Below are 18289 nucleotides of genomic sequence, written 5' to 3' on the forward strand. Positions count from 1 at the left end.
ATTAAGCGAGCTAACGAACTTGTTAAACGAGCACTAAGTAACTAGCTGCAAATTTGCATCTCTCTTTTCGTCTCTATGATGACGAGAAATGTAGAGGTTTAACTTAGTTCAACACACCAGACTACAGAAAATCTTCTTTATAAACTTTCCAAGTGTATGTATCGGCCTCTGTTTCCCAATGCTGTTTTTAACTTAAGTTAACGAAAAATGAAATGCTGAAATCACAAGCTACAATTAAGAACACTTTTCTGTCGGTACCAATTCTGTGATCCTTCGTGCCACAATGCAGTTTCCAGAATTTCTTCCACTTCCACTTTTTAACCGAAAGAGAAGAAGGACGTATCTGTCTTCATCAGCTATAAGCTTCACAGACTTTCCACCGTGATTCTGCTCTTCGACAATTAATTTCCGCCAAAAACGAATTGTACCCGATAAAAGTCCGAAGCCTGAAAAAAAGTTTGTGTGGCGAAGTTTGAGTAGCCTGTATTGAACAGTTGGACTGAAGGGTGAACGCCGAACAAACTGGCGAGTCTTTCGTATGAGAACTTCAAGAGCTCTCTCACCGTTCATTTCTGACATATTTGTACGAGAAAGTCTACTTTTTCGGTTGGTTTTATTCTAATTGCTCGACGTGGGCATGCACGCACATTCGTTTACGAGTGAGAAGTTTCTATCTCTTTCAGCGGCAACTGATAAAGACATCGGTTAAAATGCTTAAGAGGAATTTTCAATAGTGGAGGGAAATGACAAAGCGCTCTTCTCGGCCAACTCAATGAGCAGAGACACGTTTCTTGACTCTCCGATTCCTTCCACAACTACAGACTCTGTGTTGCAGATTTGCCTCAGTGTGGTGAGAGTTACAGCACTCTGCTACCCTGGCGATCTTCAAGTAAGTTCACATAGAATTGAAATTAAACCAACCTCCTCTTTCGTCACACGATATCGTTCAAAACTATCACAGGATGTATCATCTCACAGCGAGCTTTCAGCTTCACCAAGAAGAAACCTAAAAAGGTACTCTGATTCAAGTTCTAGTGAGGGTCCCCATTGTATTTAGACCATAGCGATTTAGATTCCAAGTCGTCCAAAATGGAGCCTCTATCATCCCCATCGACTGGCTGGGTTGCGATACGCAGCCACTGCGGCGGTTCGAACGCTGGCTGGTGCGACGTTGAAAGCCAGTCAAGTTCCCCTTATACAGCAAATTCTCCATTCCATTTTTTACAGAGTATTACATCTAAAAGATCACCCGGGGCTGTATCATCTGGAAACCTGGCAATGGACTCCCATTTTAGTCCCTCTCAGGGTTTTTAAGTCCTCAGTAGGGAATTTAGCCATCGGTTACACGAATCAGGCAGCTCCTCTGACGATACCGAGCAGTAAAAAAATATATAGCGAACACATGAAATTTTTTATATTTTTATTATTTCAAAGAGGAAAGCGCCTCACGTTTTGAACTGTTTGAACTTAATCATAAACTCAGCTACTAAAGTGGAATTTATTATGGTAAGTTGGTAATACCCAGTATGTCGATTCATTTGTTCATTAGTTCGCTTTCTCTGCTAAGCTGGAGGCGACTAACTATGAAATAAAAACACGACTTTAGCGAGGTATTCTTCGAAATTTGCTATAGATTTATTTTATAAAAGTGTTCCGCGGAACTTCCATCCATCTCTGTCGGAGTATTTTTGTAAATCTTGCTAGTTTCTTTTGTCTCGCGGATATGACTTAGAAAGCCGTTCATAATGTTTGGAACGTTAGTATCGAGTGGCAAGATGTCATTAGGAGCGAATTTTTTCGCTAGCTCGTGCACCATTTGCCTTGCACTCGACCATCTTTCGCCCGCATGAACTCAACGAAGTTTTGGTCAGCTTATTGCTCTTTCAGGGCATTTGATTCTCAGAAGGTCTTTGATCTGACCAGGTTCTACTGCATAATTGAATATGTAAAAATCGTCGACAAAGCCTTGAAGATATCTTCCTCCCAGGTCAAAGCTCCCTACACATGCTTTGTAACCCCAAAAGTCGTCAAGAGCCCCATAACCTCGCGAGGAACCACGCAAAGCGCCGTTCACGTACACCTGTGGAAAATATACATATCGAATATTTATTAAATCGTGCTTTCTTTGGATCAAGGATCAAGGCTTGTGGTAATAAAATTTCGTTAGAAAACTTTGAATGTATAAAAAATACTGAAACCTTGGCTTCTCCAGAGGTGCTGTTGTAGGAGCCAATCAAATGTGTCCAAACATCAGGCTTGACAATGTTATCAGTGATAACACTGAACACTGGATTCTGAAAGCGGTTTCGATGAAACCAGCGAACCTTACCGTCATCAACTTCAAAATGATATCCTCCTGTCCAAAATAAATGGAAAATTAAGTCGAGAAATACCTTTTTAAGTATTTAGACTTTACATCGGGCGTCTCCTCTGCTGCCTCATTACCTCTGTAACAATTAATTGCAATGGCAGGGGCAAGAGTAGCGTTCTTTTTTATTTTTATTAAATAGAATTATCTTCTTTGATTGGTTAGTAACGCTTTCATTTGTAAAGTATTTGATGGATTGTCACTTAGTTTTTCACCGGGATTTTGTAACGTCCGCGTTAGAAATTATTTGGGCACGAGTAATCAAGTCAAGGCTTGCCTGGGAAAAAGAAACAGACGGCTTTGTTTTTTGATGTGTCATTGCGCAACCGAAGGAAAGAACTTAAAACAGAAAGACTAAGTCAAGAGTAGGGAGTGAACTCACAGATTAAATTGTTTATATGGGCATCGCCTTTGAGAGCCAATGGGATTACCTAGGGCACCTGTGTCAAGTCGCTTAAATAGTTTGCCCGTGCTATATTTATAATGATATGCTTCAATTTCAGAGCCTCTAAAGTACGAAAAATGTCTTACCCATGATTTGCCCAATGTTCATCACCTGAGCTGTGCTAAAGATAGAATGAAATCCAAGAGAAGTTCCCACTAGGTTTACCCAAGATGCAACGGTGATGCCAGTGCTCGGTTTGCCTCTGAAGGTTTTATCTTCCAGCAGTATATTACCTGACTTTCCAAGGCTTGCATAGTGTCCACAAACTCCTCTGTGTGGAGCAATGAACGCACCCTTGTCCAAGAAGGCGTTATTACCCTTGTCGGACTCGTCCAGAACCACTTGGTTTTCCCACTTCTCGAACCCTAAATGTAACACTACAAAGATAACATAGAAGGATTGAACATCTGTTTTTAGAATGATAATTTCACCTTAGAGTTGCAATCTTTTCTTCAGTTAACCTACATGGAACCCCAACTTGTGAGGTCACTTCCTCGAGACATTCGTACCCGCAGTATAATCTTTTGATTATGTCGCTTCCAGTGCCCGTGATTCTGATTAATTGGCTACCCGAAGGTAAGATGAGCCCATTTTGCCCCCGCGGAATTGCACGCTTTAATCGCTTTAATTGTCACGAGCGTGGAACAAATAACAAAAAAGAACATTAGAACTTACCTGGACACCCTGGTCGAAAACATGAGATGGTCTCAAATTCTTGGCCTGATCTGGGACAGGCCACCCCATCGCACATTCGGGACCGAGTTCTTTTGCCAACACCACACGTTACAGAGCACGCCGAGTAAGGAGACCAACTGAAAGCGTCAGCTGGGTAAATACGCAGAGAAATGTTAAATTAAGATATGCCTAAGGTCGGGCACCTTTAGAAAATTGATTTGATGCATTGAAAATGGAACATTTTTCTAACTAAAGTAATCGACCGCGATCTGGGCCGAGTAAAGATTTTAGCCATTCATGAGACGATTACAAGATATGTGTTGTGTCAGGCAGCTGTTCAACTATCCTTCATTTTTCCCTTTGATCCATTCCTTTCTGTAGATCTTCCCTTTTTTTTTTTTAGCTCTACTAGCTCCAATTTTTAACTCCCTAATTATTTTTTCAATTCACAGTTCTTAAGTGGGCAATTCTTATCCACGAGAATTGATACATACCCGAACAAGTGGCACTTATGCAAGGGATAACCTGAGTCTCCATTCCCGGAGCCGTGCATTGCTCAACATTGCACCTCCGGTATCGTTTTCTGACCCCTGATCCACAGGTCACGCTACATTTGCTGAATGCACCCCAATCAAACTGTCCATGATTATGAATGGTACTCGTTTTGCTGCTTTGAAGATCGTTGGCCTGTTGCTTGTTCAAGACGTCTGCTTGTTTAGTAGTATTGCTGAAAGTAAGTGGAAGCTCTGGTTGCGCGTTAGGCTGTGTAGGTAATCTTGTGATAGGATGATAACTGTTTTGATTTACTTCATTGGAGCTGTGTGCTTGAACATGGTAAGGACGTGGAGCGTATTTATTGAACTGAGCTGCGTTTTCTCTGGACTTACTTATTACTAAAGTGGGAAACATCGTTGCTTTCCCGCCAGCGTGTTCCTCTGGTGCTGCTCCCATTTTCAGGGTGGCAGGTTTATCTTTGGCCGACGCTTTCGCTTTCAAGTGAAGCTTTGAATTAGCTTTGGAGGCACTAGTTTCGTCCGTGACTTTGAAGGACGATTCACTGTTATCGGTCACTTCTACTGGCTTGAAGCTTTGACCTTATAACAAAAAAAACAATCGCAAAATTAGTTCTCTATCACTGGACAGCATTTTTTGTTTGAAATTTACGGCACCAATGAGTGTCATAAGATTGCGAGAAGAAAGATCCATATGTAACATGGTACAAACCTACCTAAGTGATCACAGCCATAAAGCTCCGCCCGCATGCAGATGTGTACACCATACCAAGCCAATGGATGTATTCTGACGTAACGAGCTGTGATTGGATGTCTTAAGTGACGCACTGCTATGGTTTTGCTGTCATCGTTACCGACAAAAATCTGCGAAATTAAGAAAATTCGATATTTCAAGGACTTAAAACGTTTTGCATCATCCTCTGATAGAATGGCTGTTGTTCCTGTTGTTAATTGAAAGGTTGCCAACCGATGTTTGTTAAAAATAATTTTGAAAAGTTTACTTTAAACCGTTTTACCTCAAATACCCATAAAAAAACTGGTCAACTCACGTTAAATTTGCTTAGCAAGCTACACAAATTCACTGATACCGAGTGGAAATTTCTCGTAATCATCACTTGGTAAAAGAACGTTGGATAATAGTCATACGAAATATTCGATAGCGTACAAAAAAATAAGAAATATAAGGCGTATGATACCAATTTATATAGCATACAAACATTGCAATAAAGTGCTAACCGATGTTTATGGATAAACATAGCTTTCCCCTGAACAGGATTTGCGAGATATCTTGCGCAACAGTTTGATTACCGCCAAATTGATCAAGAAGACGATTCTTTGAAAGTTTGGTACGGGAGGAATTCCTCGCCTCTCCACATTCCTTATTTAATCGGTTCTTCGAAGTACGGTTATAACACCTTAGCCTTGTCCAGCCTTTCAGCTCAGTGGCACACAGAAAGACTTGAAGTAGGGAGAAAATTCGAATGTCCTAAATACATCAGTCACATCCAAATCTTCTGGACAAAGAAGCGATGGCGGATATTTTGGTTTTACAAAATTTGCTCAAAATTTTCCATTTCCTAAAATCGCAATTGCAGTTGATGCTATCCTTGAGCAACTCCACTTGTATCAATCGACGAAATTACACAATATTTTACTTCAACATATAAATAGACAAGCGGAGGAGAAATAGTTACTTGATACCTTTTGTCTGTTGTCCTCTGTGTAGTTTGTCCACTTTAACCCGTTTGCACTGTAAGTGATTCCATACCTCACCACCCAGCGGTCGTCACTAACTTGCCCTTGTGTTCCAATACCTGAACAAAAGGAGAAAATGAGAATTCATGAGAATTTTACACACAAGAGTGTTACTTTAACTGACAGAGAGAACACTATACTCTTACAAATCCAACCTCTTCAGTAAACTACGTGTAATATTCTTATTGAGAAGCGACTCCTATAGACAATGCAGTAATTATCATTAATAAACGTACTGAAGCCCACTATAGACTACAACGAAGCTCACCACTGACACAATCTCACAGTTCTCTCCAATCTCACAATCTCCTTCCTCAGTAGCTCTCCCTCTCTCGGTATAGATTTCCAGACAGTCGGTCACTCCCGACAACAACAACAACAACTAGTTCTACACGACCGAGTAGTATGCGAGAACATTCCGGAAGCTTACAACACAACTATTTGGTAGCATTACTTAATAACTACACAACATAACAGCTGTTCTAGAAAGTTCCTTGGTATGACTGTATAGAACGTTTGTGTATGCATGTCAACAATCTAAAAAACTTCTAGAAACTTACTTTTACAAGCAGCATACATAACGAGTAAAATTGATGCGTTACAAGCAAGAAAAACATGAAGAGGAAAAGCTATATCTCTCTCTTATTTGTTTTTGTCTTGACTAGCTCAGGAAGAAACAAATCATATCAGAAACGACAAAAATGACATTGACAAAAGGTGTACTGAAATATATGTGATAAAACTATGCAACAGTATACAAGTGTTACAACTAATCTTGTTTTTATCGGGAATGTTACCATCCACGACTGACCTGTGACTTTTCTTGGCTTTTTGAGATCAATCTCTAGAAATTGCTCCTTATCAGCCAGTTTTGCGCACCAGCTCCCTCTTGTGGACACACGCTCGTTACGAGCAGTTATTACGCGTGCGTAGAAGGCAGGGTGTGCCTTGTCTATTGTGGATGAACCAGAGATCTCGTGGTCCATGATGGTACCATTTGACATTCCCATTGGTGAAAAACATTCTTTCATAACAAGTAAATCAAAAGAGCATTGGTTATTGTAAAAAATAAGCATTTTCGACCTCATTCCTGAAACACTGTTTCATATGCAAAAACGTAACATAATACATGAGCTAACGACAGCGGCTGGAAGATGAATCGACCATGAAAAAAAAAAAACCTGTTGAATTAAGATAGGGTGGGAATATAGTGAACAACATCCTAAATTAAGGTGGCTCGTAGTTGGTTAAGGCGTGTCTTGACCACCAAATTAGGAAAAGATTAGGATTTTGCGCATTTTTTTGCTTTTCAATACGAAATCGACGATGTAATAGTGGTGGAGCAACATTGGTCTACTGAGTTGGTATATTTGTGGAAATTTCCCACAATTAGATTTTACCTGGGCAGCTTGGTCTGGTACATGGCACTTTCTCCGTGTAAGACTCTGTTCCAGGTGGACAGTTTTGATTTCGTTCGTTTCCTTTGGGTTGGCATTTTACAACCCTTTTCTTCGTTCCTTTTCCACAACTCACACTGCAATCGCCAAAATTTGACCACGAAGTGAGTGGATTTACGATCTCTATGGCAGAAGAATCCGCTTGAACTGTATCAGACAGCAATCCTGCAAAAATCAAGATCAGGTGAAAAATAATTTTAATCAGTCCATGTCCGTCTAGCCCGTCTCCCTGGACCTGAAAAATCTTCAGTTACGGGTAAAATAGGTAATCAATTCAGAATGCTATGCGTTCGCGATTTGACCCGAGATACAACATCTCCGGAGAAAGCGGACTTAAGGCGGTTGGAAACAGTTCTAATGAATCTTCAACTGCTTCACACTTCAAAATATAAATCTCATATCATAGAAGTAATACACATTATCAACACCAAATCCTTGAAAACGTAATGAATTAACAGATTTACCTGGAATGCAGCCGTATAACTCAACTCTCATACAAATATGATCTCCGTACCACGACAGAGGGTAGATACGTATATAGCGTCCGTCGAAAAATCTTTGTAACCAGTGAATCTTGACAGAATCTTTGTCGTCACTTCCCTGCAATGACTGGATCGATGAAACACAATGATAACTTAGTTATTTAAATTGACGCACTAAATAGGCGAAAGTAGTACTTTATAGATTTTCTCCTATGTTATATTTACCATACCAACGTGCATACGCTTCTGGTTTGAAGAAAAGTCATGTCACTCTGGAAAAAGAGCGATTAGCAGATGTAGCAGATAGCTCTATTGGATAAGTTTGGAAATGAGTCTTCCAACCAAGTTTTAATCACTCCCCCTTAGATTTCCGATGAAATTTCCGAATTTGCAATTTCAAAATCAAAACATGGTCATACTTCGCCCGTTAAATCCTCAGTTACGCACTGAAATGTCCTTCCATTCTGACTATAACACAGTTTGAAGCTTGTGACGTAATTGTCAGCAAGAGAGGCACCCTGTAAAGCCACGCCCGATAACGTCTTCTCTTCTCTGAGATCCACCGTCAGATAAGGTTCTTTGTCATCCTCATCTGCACACCAGGCTGTCCTCTGAGGATCGTCGTAGAATGAAACAAGATTTAAGCGACCGTAATACGGCTTATGGAGATGATATGTCGAGGAGGCAGTAATTTGACCGTCTCTTATTTTCATGTCTTCCATTCCTAGCGGTGAAAAGCATTCTGCAAAGACGGTGTGAAATAGGTTGCTAAAGAGGTTCTCTTCTGGAAGGGTCTCAAAGAGGCTGTACTCTTTAACAGTGATGAAAAAAATTATTTTTTATCATACTTTTTTAATTTGTATTTTTTCAGGGTTTCTTCGAGTGACTTTACTGTTACTTAGGGAGTACAAACGAGACCTATGAAAGATAGAGGATAGATGTGGCGATGCTTGTTTTGTTTCTTCCGAGAAGAGGACTTGCATTCAACACCAGGCTTGGACGAGCTTTAATAAACGTTTATTTTCTCCTCGAATAAGTAGTCGTACATACCTTTTTCAAATTCACATCTCTGCATCAATTTTTTAATTTCTTCCTGACTCAAAGCTTCATTTGACATATAAAATTCATCAATTTGCCCGTCGAAGAGTCTCTCTCCTTTGTGTTCACCGATCCCAGCTTTCTCTTGCCAATCTTGTGACAATTCTCCCGAGCCATCCCCTCTCAGGATAAACTTGGCGTTAACGTAGATATCTGCTTGGCCTAATTTAGCATCGTAGGTGCACGCAACATGCGTCCATACGTGAGAAGGAACGATTACTTCTGACGTAACGTTGAAAATTATCTGATTACGTTCATTCCTGTGAAACCATCTGACTGAGCCGTTGTCGATTTCCAAATGGTACTGACCATTATCGTGTGTCGAATTAACTCCACCTATTGTGTCAAACAAAGAGTTTGTTCCCTCGACTGAGAATAGCTTTATCCAGGCTGCAATCGTTACGGCTACACGTGGTTTTTGCTGAAAAGAAGGTCCATTTAGTAATATGTCTCCTCCGTTGAGATCAACGCCATTACCACATCTTTCACTGAACTGAGCTGTTCTTGCGAAGTTCACAATTTTAGCGTCATTATGAAACTGAGATTCGTCCACTATGATGTTGGCCTTTAAGATGTATTCAAAACGGAGGTAGACAACTGCTTTTTCAATTGCTGAAAAAAAAATGATATTTGAAACCAATATCTCTGGGAAAATCCACTCCATGAGATGTTGTTATAAAAAACAACAAAAGCTCTCCATAAAGCTCTCGTTACATGAATTATCAAGTCATATGATAGTTCCGGATGGGACCGATTAGATTCAGCAAATTGGCCGATAGCAAGGGCGTAAGATGCTTTTTGACTTGTTGTAGGCATTTTCAGAGATCTGGGACCGAGCTAACCTAGTCTTCTAACGTTACGAAACTTATTCTTGCTTCGTCTTTGATATTTAAGAACTTGAAAGTATGTAGTGAAGAAAGTTAAGATTTTGTCTCAAGGTTTGTTAGAGTCATGGTCTCTACTTCAAACGAGTGAAACAAATGTTGTCGGCTCAGGCCTACGGTGCTATGGGCTGGCGTAACCCCTGGATGGATACAGCATTCGGTACACCTCTAAGAGAAAATTCCTTCATTCAATGTATTAGGTAAAGGCCATTTTTTGCTCTGATCTGTTTGATTCAACTGACAACACATGAGCCAGCAATCTACCTCTTTGCTAGATGAATTTCTTTCTGACATGACATTCATTAAACTCATTATCGTGGACGTTTGCGACGTTGCCTTATGATTTTTCTTTTCCCTTTCCGAATTTGGTTAATCCGGTTGACAAACAAAAATTTTGAAATAACCGAGCAGTAATTTTCCAATGCAGATGCGCCAGCGTTAGTATTTAGTACTTACTGGACATAATGCTAAGATCCTCCTCACTCAGTTTTCCTGAAAAGCAAGCAGTTATCACCAGAATCAGGGGAAAGCTACCAACATATTAGCGACAGAACTGCAGTTTTTAGATAATTTAAAAGAAAATTTTTTGCGGTCGTTGCTGTTTTCAAGTTTTCTTTTGTCTAACCGAGAGATTTCACATAATTAAAACATTCTGGCGTTTTGTGCAGTTAGAATTGTCTCCTTACATCGTGTGTTACTTAGATAGTGACATATTACAGAAACACGTTTATATTTAATTTGACAGTATTTGTGTCTCTATGAGCCTTCTAATTGGCTTTATAGTGAAGGCTAAACAACTAGCCGACAAGCACATAAATACAATCTGAAAAAATATCTAAAAAAGTCATTACCTTTGATCTTCATGCTGTCACTGTCGTCATTTTTGCCTTGTGATTTGCTCTCTTTATTTCCCTTTGCGTTTTTCTCCTTCTTCTCCTCATCCGATAGAGTGGCATCGGTCACTTGAGAAATCAAAAAGAGGAAAATCAATGTCTTTTTCTTCAAGAGATTACAAACTCTTGAGGATTTTGGTTGCGTCACGATAAAATGAACCTGATTGTCCCATAAGGCCCTGCAATATTCGTTTGTTCCCTCCTCATTGGCTGTTAATTGGCAGTCAGTTCTCTACTGTCCCCCTCTTAATACTCTATTGGCGACGACTGATCTCTCCCCTCCGTTCCCCCCTGAAAACCATGTGATCTTCCCAAAATCCTCATCCCCCCAGTATTGGTCCCATAAGAACCTCGACTTTGCATCGGTCCATAAAAATTGCTGACCTCACTCTTAGTCAGTAACGCATACTTTTAGACGACCCGCCCGTTTTGGATGCGCAAAATTAACCCCATGATCAAAAGAGGGTGATGAGTGAGATGCATTGTCCCATCGTCAGATAAGAAGCATATTTACCATTTCTGCAGCCAAAGAGTTCAATCCTCATGCAGTTGGTTAGACCACTCCAAGTCAGAGGAAGAACACGAACATACCGAGCTATGAACCTTGGAAACCAGTGAGTTACTACTGAATCACGGTCCTTGTTGCCTGTAAAGTTCTGTTAAGTGTTACAAAAAAACAGTTATTTCTAAGAAGCGAAGTATGTAGGTTTGGTTATCGCAAACAATTTTCCTGGCGTACGTTTTGGGTGATACGTAATTCATATTTTTAACCGGAGGTCTCAATAATTATTTTCATAAGCGATTGCCCATGATGTTAGAGGAAGCTGTGCTGTAAAGGGAAACACAAGAACCTGCTCTCAGGCTAAATAGGCGACGGTAAGTGGTGTTGCAGGTAGACCATCAGTGGCTGGTTGTTATCGAAGCTCCTGTCCCCAATTAGATTGATTTGACTAAGGGTTGTATTAGACTATGAAGTAACTAAAGTCTCTATAAACAAAAGATTTACCATTGTCACCCTCACTGTTTGACCTGCATAGGCAAGGTTACTGAGCCATTATCCATGAGCGGCTAAATGAAGAGTGGGAAGCGAAAATTTTCATAGAGAGTATAGGTACAATTTTAAGCTTAGGTTTCCTCATCTTTAGTTTTTGTTCATTAGTATATGATAAGTCTTCAAACTAAAATGTGTTATATTTGCACTCACTCTGGGACTGCTGTCTCTTTTGCGTCCCGCCGTCACCATTAGCCAATGCTTGCCGTTAGTACTGTATGACATGGCATACCTAGTTACCCAGTTGTCAAACATGGACTGACCTTGCGTTGAAATACCTGTTTGAATAAAGATTGTTTTGAGAGGGAGGTAAAAGTAATTTTCTTGCAGAGACCACTTCCCTGAGAACAGGCTGAGTTAGGTAACACATGAATTGGGAAGAGATCAATTCCATAGAATTTAAGGCTTAACAAATACTAAAGATGTCGTTGGAGAATATGAAAGGTTAAGGGAAGGATGAGTGTACAAGCAGAATGGTAGAAATTACCAATGTGGAATCAAATCTGTTAAAAAGGACGCTCAATCTAAACCTAAACGAAGAGAGGCTTAAACGAGATATGCAGTCTTTAGATAGATAATTTAAGGGTGCCACAGCTAGTTTCTAATAATTTGTTGAAACCCTATCATTTCTATTAAAACGTATTATCACAAATATTAGCGGAGCTCGTACATAGCGATAATACAAATTTTTGGTCGTTGTTTAGATAAGTGATCAGTATTTGATGGTCTCCCTTGTGAGTTGAGAATCACAACGTCCTCAACAAACAACAAGAAGACTTGTCCTTACAACCCTAAGCAATAACAACAACAACAACAGTATAGCTCGACAGTGGAGAAGAGAAGACATTAGCTTACCTGAGATGCCCGTCTTATTTCCCAAGTCAATTTCAAGAAATTCTGTCTCATCCGCAAAAGCCGAACACCACCCACCACGGGAGCCTTTGACGGTTTTATTCAGACGGGCATGGTAAGGTTGATGGTGTTCATCGTAAGATGAAGAAGCTGTAATCTGGGAATCCTTTATCAGTCCTCGGGTTATACCAAGAGCTTCTTGACAGTCTGGAACCAATTAATAACAGAATGTTACAAAGTTAACCTATACATTGATGATCCCGCTAAAGAAAACGAGACAGCTTATCTAAATTTGCATTTAACAACATCGTGAGGAGTTAACCATGGATTTAAAACTTTGAAAATGAGCCATAACAGTTTATTATTTGGTATTCTTTGCGATTCTTTTGAAATTTACCCTTCCCTCTTCTATCACTGCATGTTTTCCACCCTATGGCTCGAGAGGGCTATCAAAAATGCGACAATATATTCTTCCGACTGTAGACATCCTATCTATATTTTGTGACATGTACCTTTTGTAGGAGTATCTAAAGTAGGGCAGCGGCTTTTGCCATTCAGCTCTCGAGATATCTTTCCATCTCCAACGTTAGACGCCAACCACTTGTGACTTACAAATTCATATACACAACCATCCTTTCCTTTAATCTTCACCTGGTAAAGAATGGAAGGATAAAAGATGTTTAAAATTTACTGAAAGCGTTGAACGACAAAAAGTTTAGTTCCCCGCAAGGATAAATTGAGCCATAGTTGCAGCGATTGTCAAGAAAACTAAACAGAAATATTTAGTAACTTAAATTTGCGTGGTATTTCTAATTATTATAAGAAAAACTAATTCGATTGGAGTGTGATTCGAATAATTCCATCAATTATAATATGACAGAAGCCATTTCGATTTCCGGAGGTAGGATGGATGCTGAAGAAGAAGCACGTAAGCGCAAAGAAAAATGAGAAATATGAAAAATAGGAAATATGAAAAATGAGAAATATGAAAAATGTAAAGATTAAGAATGGAATTTTACGTAAGGGGCAGCAAAAATCAACTGTTAGCATAACTTGCATCCTATCTTGATTGATAGATTTTTCATCAATTTGCAATGGCCTTAACATCGTTAAATTGTTGTATTATCGTATTGTGGACTGTCGGAACCCCAATTCCTTTTTGATCGATAACACTGCAGCTTTAAAAGAAGGAGATCCCGACCGGCAACACAGACATTGAAGGATATTTGCCGAATGAGGTGGTGCTAAGAACCAATACAATTGGTCTCTTTCTCTTCTTTCTTTGAAAATGAAGCAATAAAATTTAACTTTAGAAACATCTAAACATCCCTTTGCCCTGTTATTGTGTTCAAATTCAACACCCTTCCCTCGACCAACCAATTGCGACTCGTTCGCATCAGTTTTTCCGCGCTGAAAGCAGTTGGTTTTTTTTTTTTACCTCACTTCTCAATGAATCATGGCTTTATTTTGCTTTCTTTTGATCGGTCTTCTTGACCACTTTGGCTTTAGTTTACACCTCTCAACAAAGGTGCTCTAAATTTGTCTCCTTAAATGGTACACATGCCTGTAAGTAATTTTACCTTGTCTAAATACCATCCAGATCCAAACCAGCTGTTGTCGTGTCTTATGTTGATAGCATTTAGTTTCCCCAGGTACTTGGTTTCAATGACAAATTTATCCTTCCTGAAAATAGACACCAATACTACTGACACAGAGATATCTGAGAAGTTTATAGATTTCATTTCTTGACGCACTTGAAGCTAAATTTGTAATGTCAAAATTAAAGTACTAGTAGATTCACCTATTTTTCTACTTAATTTTAAAGGTCCACTAAATATTAAACCCAAAGTTGCTTGCCCTGAGACTTCAGTTTCTGAAGATGGGCCTTAAATATTCGCTTTGACAACGGGCTAACACTCGAATAGTTAGCTTTAGAAGCTCTTTACAGTGGCCAATTGACATCATCAACTCAGCTGATCATACCAAATTGTATCTTGCAATACCCACCACCGCTGCACCACTACAGTTACTATAGAGACTTACCCTCTTCATTCTTACAAGACGAGTTTATCATTAGTGCAACTTACTGTCCTTTTTCGAAGTCGTTCCGTCCTTTACTTTCAAGCTCTATCTCTTTCGAGTGGCCCTTTTCACCAAACAGAGTGATAAATACTCGCGCATCTGTTCCTGCTCCAAACTTGTTACCAGTGAATATGCAAACATCATATTTAGTTTTGGATCCTGAAAGTAAAGGAGTAAAGAGATATACCCAATAATTTATATTGAGGAATTTAAAAGACGCACTTTCCTCATAGGGCTGTCTCCAGAAAAGTTCTAGGAAAGAGGACAAATGTGCATACAATAATGTCGGAAGGTAATCTGGGTATCCGGTAATCAAAGAATTTTGATAAGTGAGATGAGTAAATAAATTTAATAAGCCTACTATGCATCGTGTTGCATCTTGAGTGATAATTTGGAGAATTCAAAGTTGTAGCATACGTTAGACTTTTAATTAATTCTCATTGCGCCATTTCTGTTATATTCTTTTCCTTTGTATTCGTTCAACCTTTGTTCGATGTTTCGATCAGAAATGAATAGACTGATAAAGAATCAAGACCAAATTTGTACAACTTTTTTGCTATTTTTTCGCATTGAATTCCGATGAGTAATTAAGAATGATATTTCCATTGTAGACTGAATGACAATATAACCGTATATGTTTTATTTCAGTGTCATCTTAACATTATTTCATAGCTTGAAGTACCAGCTCTACACGACTAACATCATTAACAATAAGCCAGAGTTGTTCCCGGCTTCTCCTCGAGCAACCTTTTCGCTTCTCTCGTGCTCTTAAAACTTCCTGCGTGCATCCATACGTCGATATACCTACGCTAAGCATAGAACAATTGTGAAAAGTAAAGACTTTTAATAGACCCATAGTATTTTCTCTCCTCTGTTCATTGTTAGCGAACCGCTCTGCACTTAGTTATTCAGTTATGCAAACTAAAACTCTGGTGTATATCATTTGAAACAAATAACTGTGGGCGGGTCCATTTTGTTTGAATAGAGAATCAAAAACATGTTCCTGCGGGGATATTGCCTTGCTTGTTTCAGACTATTAAATGTTGTTGCTAATGTTGTTTCTGTTGGTTTTTTTTGGTTTTTTTTTGTTTAAAGGAGACTGCCCCCCTATCGTGGAAACGGTGGGTGATTAATTTTAGCCAAGTCAAAAGTGACCTTACAACTTGTTCACACAAATTCTACTTGACATGTAAAACATGGGGCTTGTTTGAGAGAAACAGGATTTTTGCTTGGGCGTAAAATGGCGTGTAAAAAGATTGCCGAGTCGGAGGCGCGGAAATAGCACTGTATGATTAAAAAGACGTGAATTATTGGATTGCAAATGCAAGATTCGAACTGCAAGATAAGTTAATCTGATATAGTCACCTTAAAGGTTTTACCAGTTACCTACCTGCTATGAGACCAGTTAACAACAGAGGTAGAGTAAAAAACACCACAGAATTTTGCATCCTGTTTTTTTCACATTTGGGCAACTATAGGATACACAGGAAAAATAAATATGAACACCAAAAAATACAAAATTTCCTAGGCAATTATAGCAAAGACTGAACAATTTTCATGCATTTTATAAATGGATGTTCTAAGAAAGGGTTGCAGGGCAAAATGAAAGCTAAGCATTAATTAAATTTTCGTGGTATTTCGCGCCATGGTCTTTATTATGAAATTTTAGAGTACATGTTCTTATTTTGTTTATGCTAACCATAAATGTATATTAGAGTATATTAGCACCAGATCCAATCTTCAAATTAGTTTCTTTAGGAAGATGTTTGCCATTGGTTGGTGAGAGGTCAACTTATATAGTGTAATATTTTTTTGCAACAATAACAGTCAGGTTTTCCCCCTAAACTTTCCAGTATTAGTCAAACAGTCCGTGACACCGATCAGGACAAAAGATGGATTCATGAAGCAGTCTCTTACCTCAAATAAATCCCGTGTTCGTCATTGTTCAATTCCATTGAGAGACGCTTTGTTGAAGTTTACACGATTGAATATCACATTTGAACACCGCTGCTATCAATCTAGCGATTTTACGGCTCATTTCAAGCCTACGTGCTTTTCGTAAATTTTTGTCGCTTATTTTTTAAGTTATTCTACTCAGACTTTCGAATTTCCTGATTTTGTTTGGAACGAATAAAGATGAAGCCGATTCGTAAATAGCTTTAGCACTTCACCATGAAGGATAAAGGGATGTTGGTGTATTATTGATATGAAACTCATGAATATTTAAGATAAACATCGCAGTTCGACCTAGAAGAATTTTCAACGCTCAAACAGGGAAGTCCTACTTTTGTCCAAACGCTCAACTTTTGGGATATCAAACTCCAACTGTGGTTAACGAAGCAAAATTTGTACATAACCAATTTTGATGAGCTTGTGATTCCTTTCTTAAAAACAGACAAGCAGCTGCGATGGCTTGGAATTATACAGACCAGGCGAAGATTCTCATTAGGTTAAATCGACAAGGATTCTACGTTAGTAAGGTTTTTTACCAACAGAATGTCTAGTTGAATGAGAATAACTCTCGGAGTCGAAAAAATATTTGTAATATCACGTTATATCTATTGAAGTTAACACCTTCCTTAATGGTCCAAATGCAGATTTGAATGACAGCTCGTGGCAGGTCTTGTCCTTCCCTAGACCAAGGGCATATCCCCTCTCAAACTTCCCAAAATGCCCTTTGCGTTATTCGTTAGCATGTGCAAACTTCTCAATGTATCTGCAATGAATCTGAAAGAATGGAATTAAAGCATAGAATATGCTCAAGAAAGTCCTCCGAAAAATTTGCTTCGTCAATATTACGCTGTATTTCGGACAATTTCGGCGATGGGATTTGGTGACAATGCCCCCCCCCCTCCCACCGTTGTGTAGGAGTAACGTGTAGACAACCCACAAGGATCCCAGCAAGACGTCTCGGTTTAGGCTCATACGCCACATATCTGCGGCAGAGAGAACGTTTGCGAAGAAAACCCATATAGTATAACTACAAATTAAATTTTCAGGTGATGAAATTCATCGTGCCTTTTTTAAGGATATAGAATGACCGCAAAAGCAAAACGGAAACTTTTTTTATCGAGGCGTGTTCGATATTTAAAATTTTAGGGCAAACATTCTTTTCTCTGGACATTAAACTAAAGGAGCCTGTAACGCCTATTGAGTTCGTTAACTATGAAATATCATTATAATTTATTTTTATCTTTCGTGAGACCGACTCATCTTCTGGTAACGTCACATGAAGAGACCAAACCCATTGCACCCAGGAAGTAAATTGATGGAACACATCCCAGTAAATGATGCTTCCTAACAGGCTTAAGATATTTGTATAATTATAAGGTAAAGAGTCTTCATCATGCTCATATTTTTCACTGTACACATTATCTATACATCAATACTTGTTACGGTTTATCACTGTCTAAATGTTGCTCTAAATAGAAACTATTTCTTCATAATTTCAATACACCTTTAGCTTCTTTATAAAAAGAAACTTTTGATTCACGGCGTATTGATCTTGCTATCGCTTTTAAATCACATCTATTAGACAAAAAGATATGTGTGAAGCTAAATTTATCTCATAAATGGTGCCAGCCTTCGAAGGTGCAACTCAAAACTTTTTGCTAAGAACGCTTGATGAGAAAAAACATTCATAGTTCGAATAATCGTTAGGCATCATAATGCCTGCCAGTTTAACTACCAGAATTTGTTGGAAGTCTGTTAACTCTGGAGCGGATTATGAGTTGC

At 39.0% G+C, this 18289-nt stretch overlaps 1 protein-coding gene across 1 annotated transcript; it reads right to left on the minus strand.

Moving 5' to 3' along the window:
* Positions 1-1402: 1402 nt before the first annotated feature.
* Positions 1403-17194, minus strand: LOC113683124 (uncharacterized). Its single transcript, XM_027200339.2, has 22 exons — positions 16472-17194; positions 15945-16026; positions 14560-14713; positions 14053-14155; positions 12985-13123; positions 12476-12679; positions 11774-11898; positions 11084-11225; positions 10528-10638; positions 10133-10168; positions 8745-9404; positions 8114-8436; positions 7677-7821; positions 7156-7377; positions 6567-6779; positions 5702-5814; positions 4717-4864; positions 3983-4582; positions 3489-3638; positions 2900-3190; positions 2199-2356; positions 1403-2080 (listed from the first exon to the last, which is right to left on the minus strand). The coding sequence occupies exons 2-22, from the start codon at positions 16000-16002 to the stop codon at positions 1868-1870; spliced, it is 4308 nt and encodes a 1435-aa protein (XP_027056140.2). The 5' UTR covers positions 16003-16026; positions 16472-17194; the 3' UTR covers positions 1403-1867.
* Positions 17195-18289: the final 1095 nt, after the last annotated feature.

The sequence above is a fragment of the Pocillopora damicornis genome, chromosome 2 (assembly GCF_964200805.1).
Source record: "Pocillopora damicornis chromosome 2, jaPocDami1.2, whole genome shotgun sequence".
In the NCBI taxonomy this organism is placed as follows: domain Eukaryota; kingdom Metazoa; phylum Cnidaria; class Anthozoa; order Scleractinia; family Pocilloporidae; genus Pocillopora; species Pocillopora damicornis.

Excerpts from the sequence above, each read along its gene's own strand:
- LOC113683124 (XM_027200339.2), bottom strand. The coding sequence starts at position 16,002 with ATGCAAAATTCTGTGGTGTTTTTTACTCTACCTCTGTTGTTAACTGGT. Across the intron at positions 10,639-11,083 it reads ACTCTTTGGCTGCAGAAATG|TGACCGATGCCACTCTATCG; the intron begins GTAAATATGCTT and ends TGATTTCTCAAG. Across the intron at positions 10,169-10,527 it reads TGACAGCATGAAGATCAAAG|GAAAACTGAGTGAGGAGGAT; the intron begins GTAATGACTTTT and ends CTTGCTTTTCAG.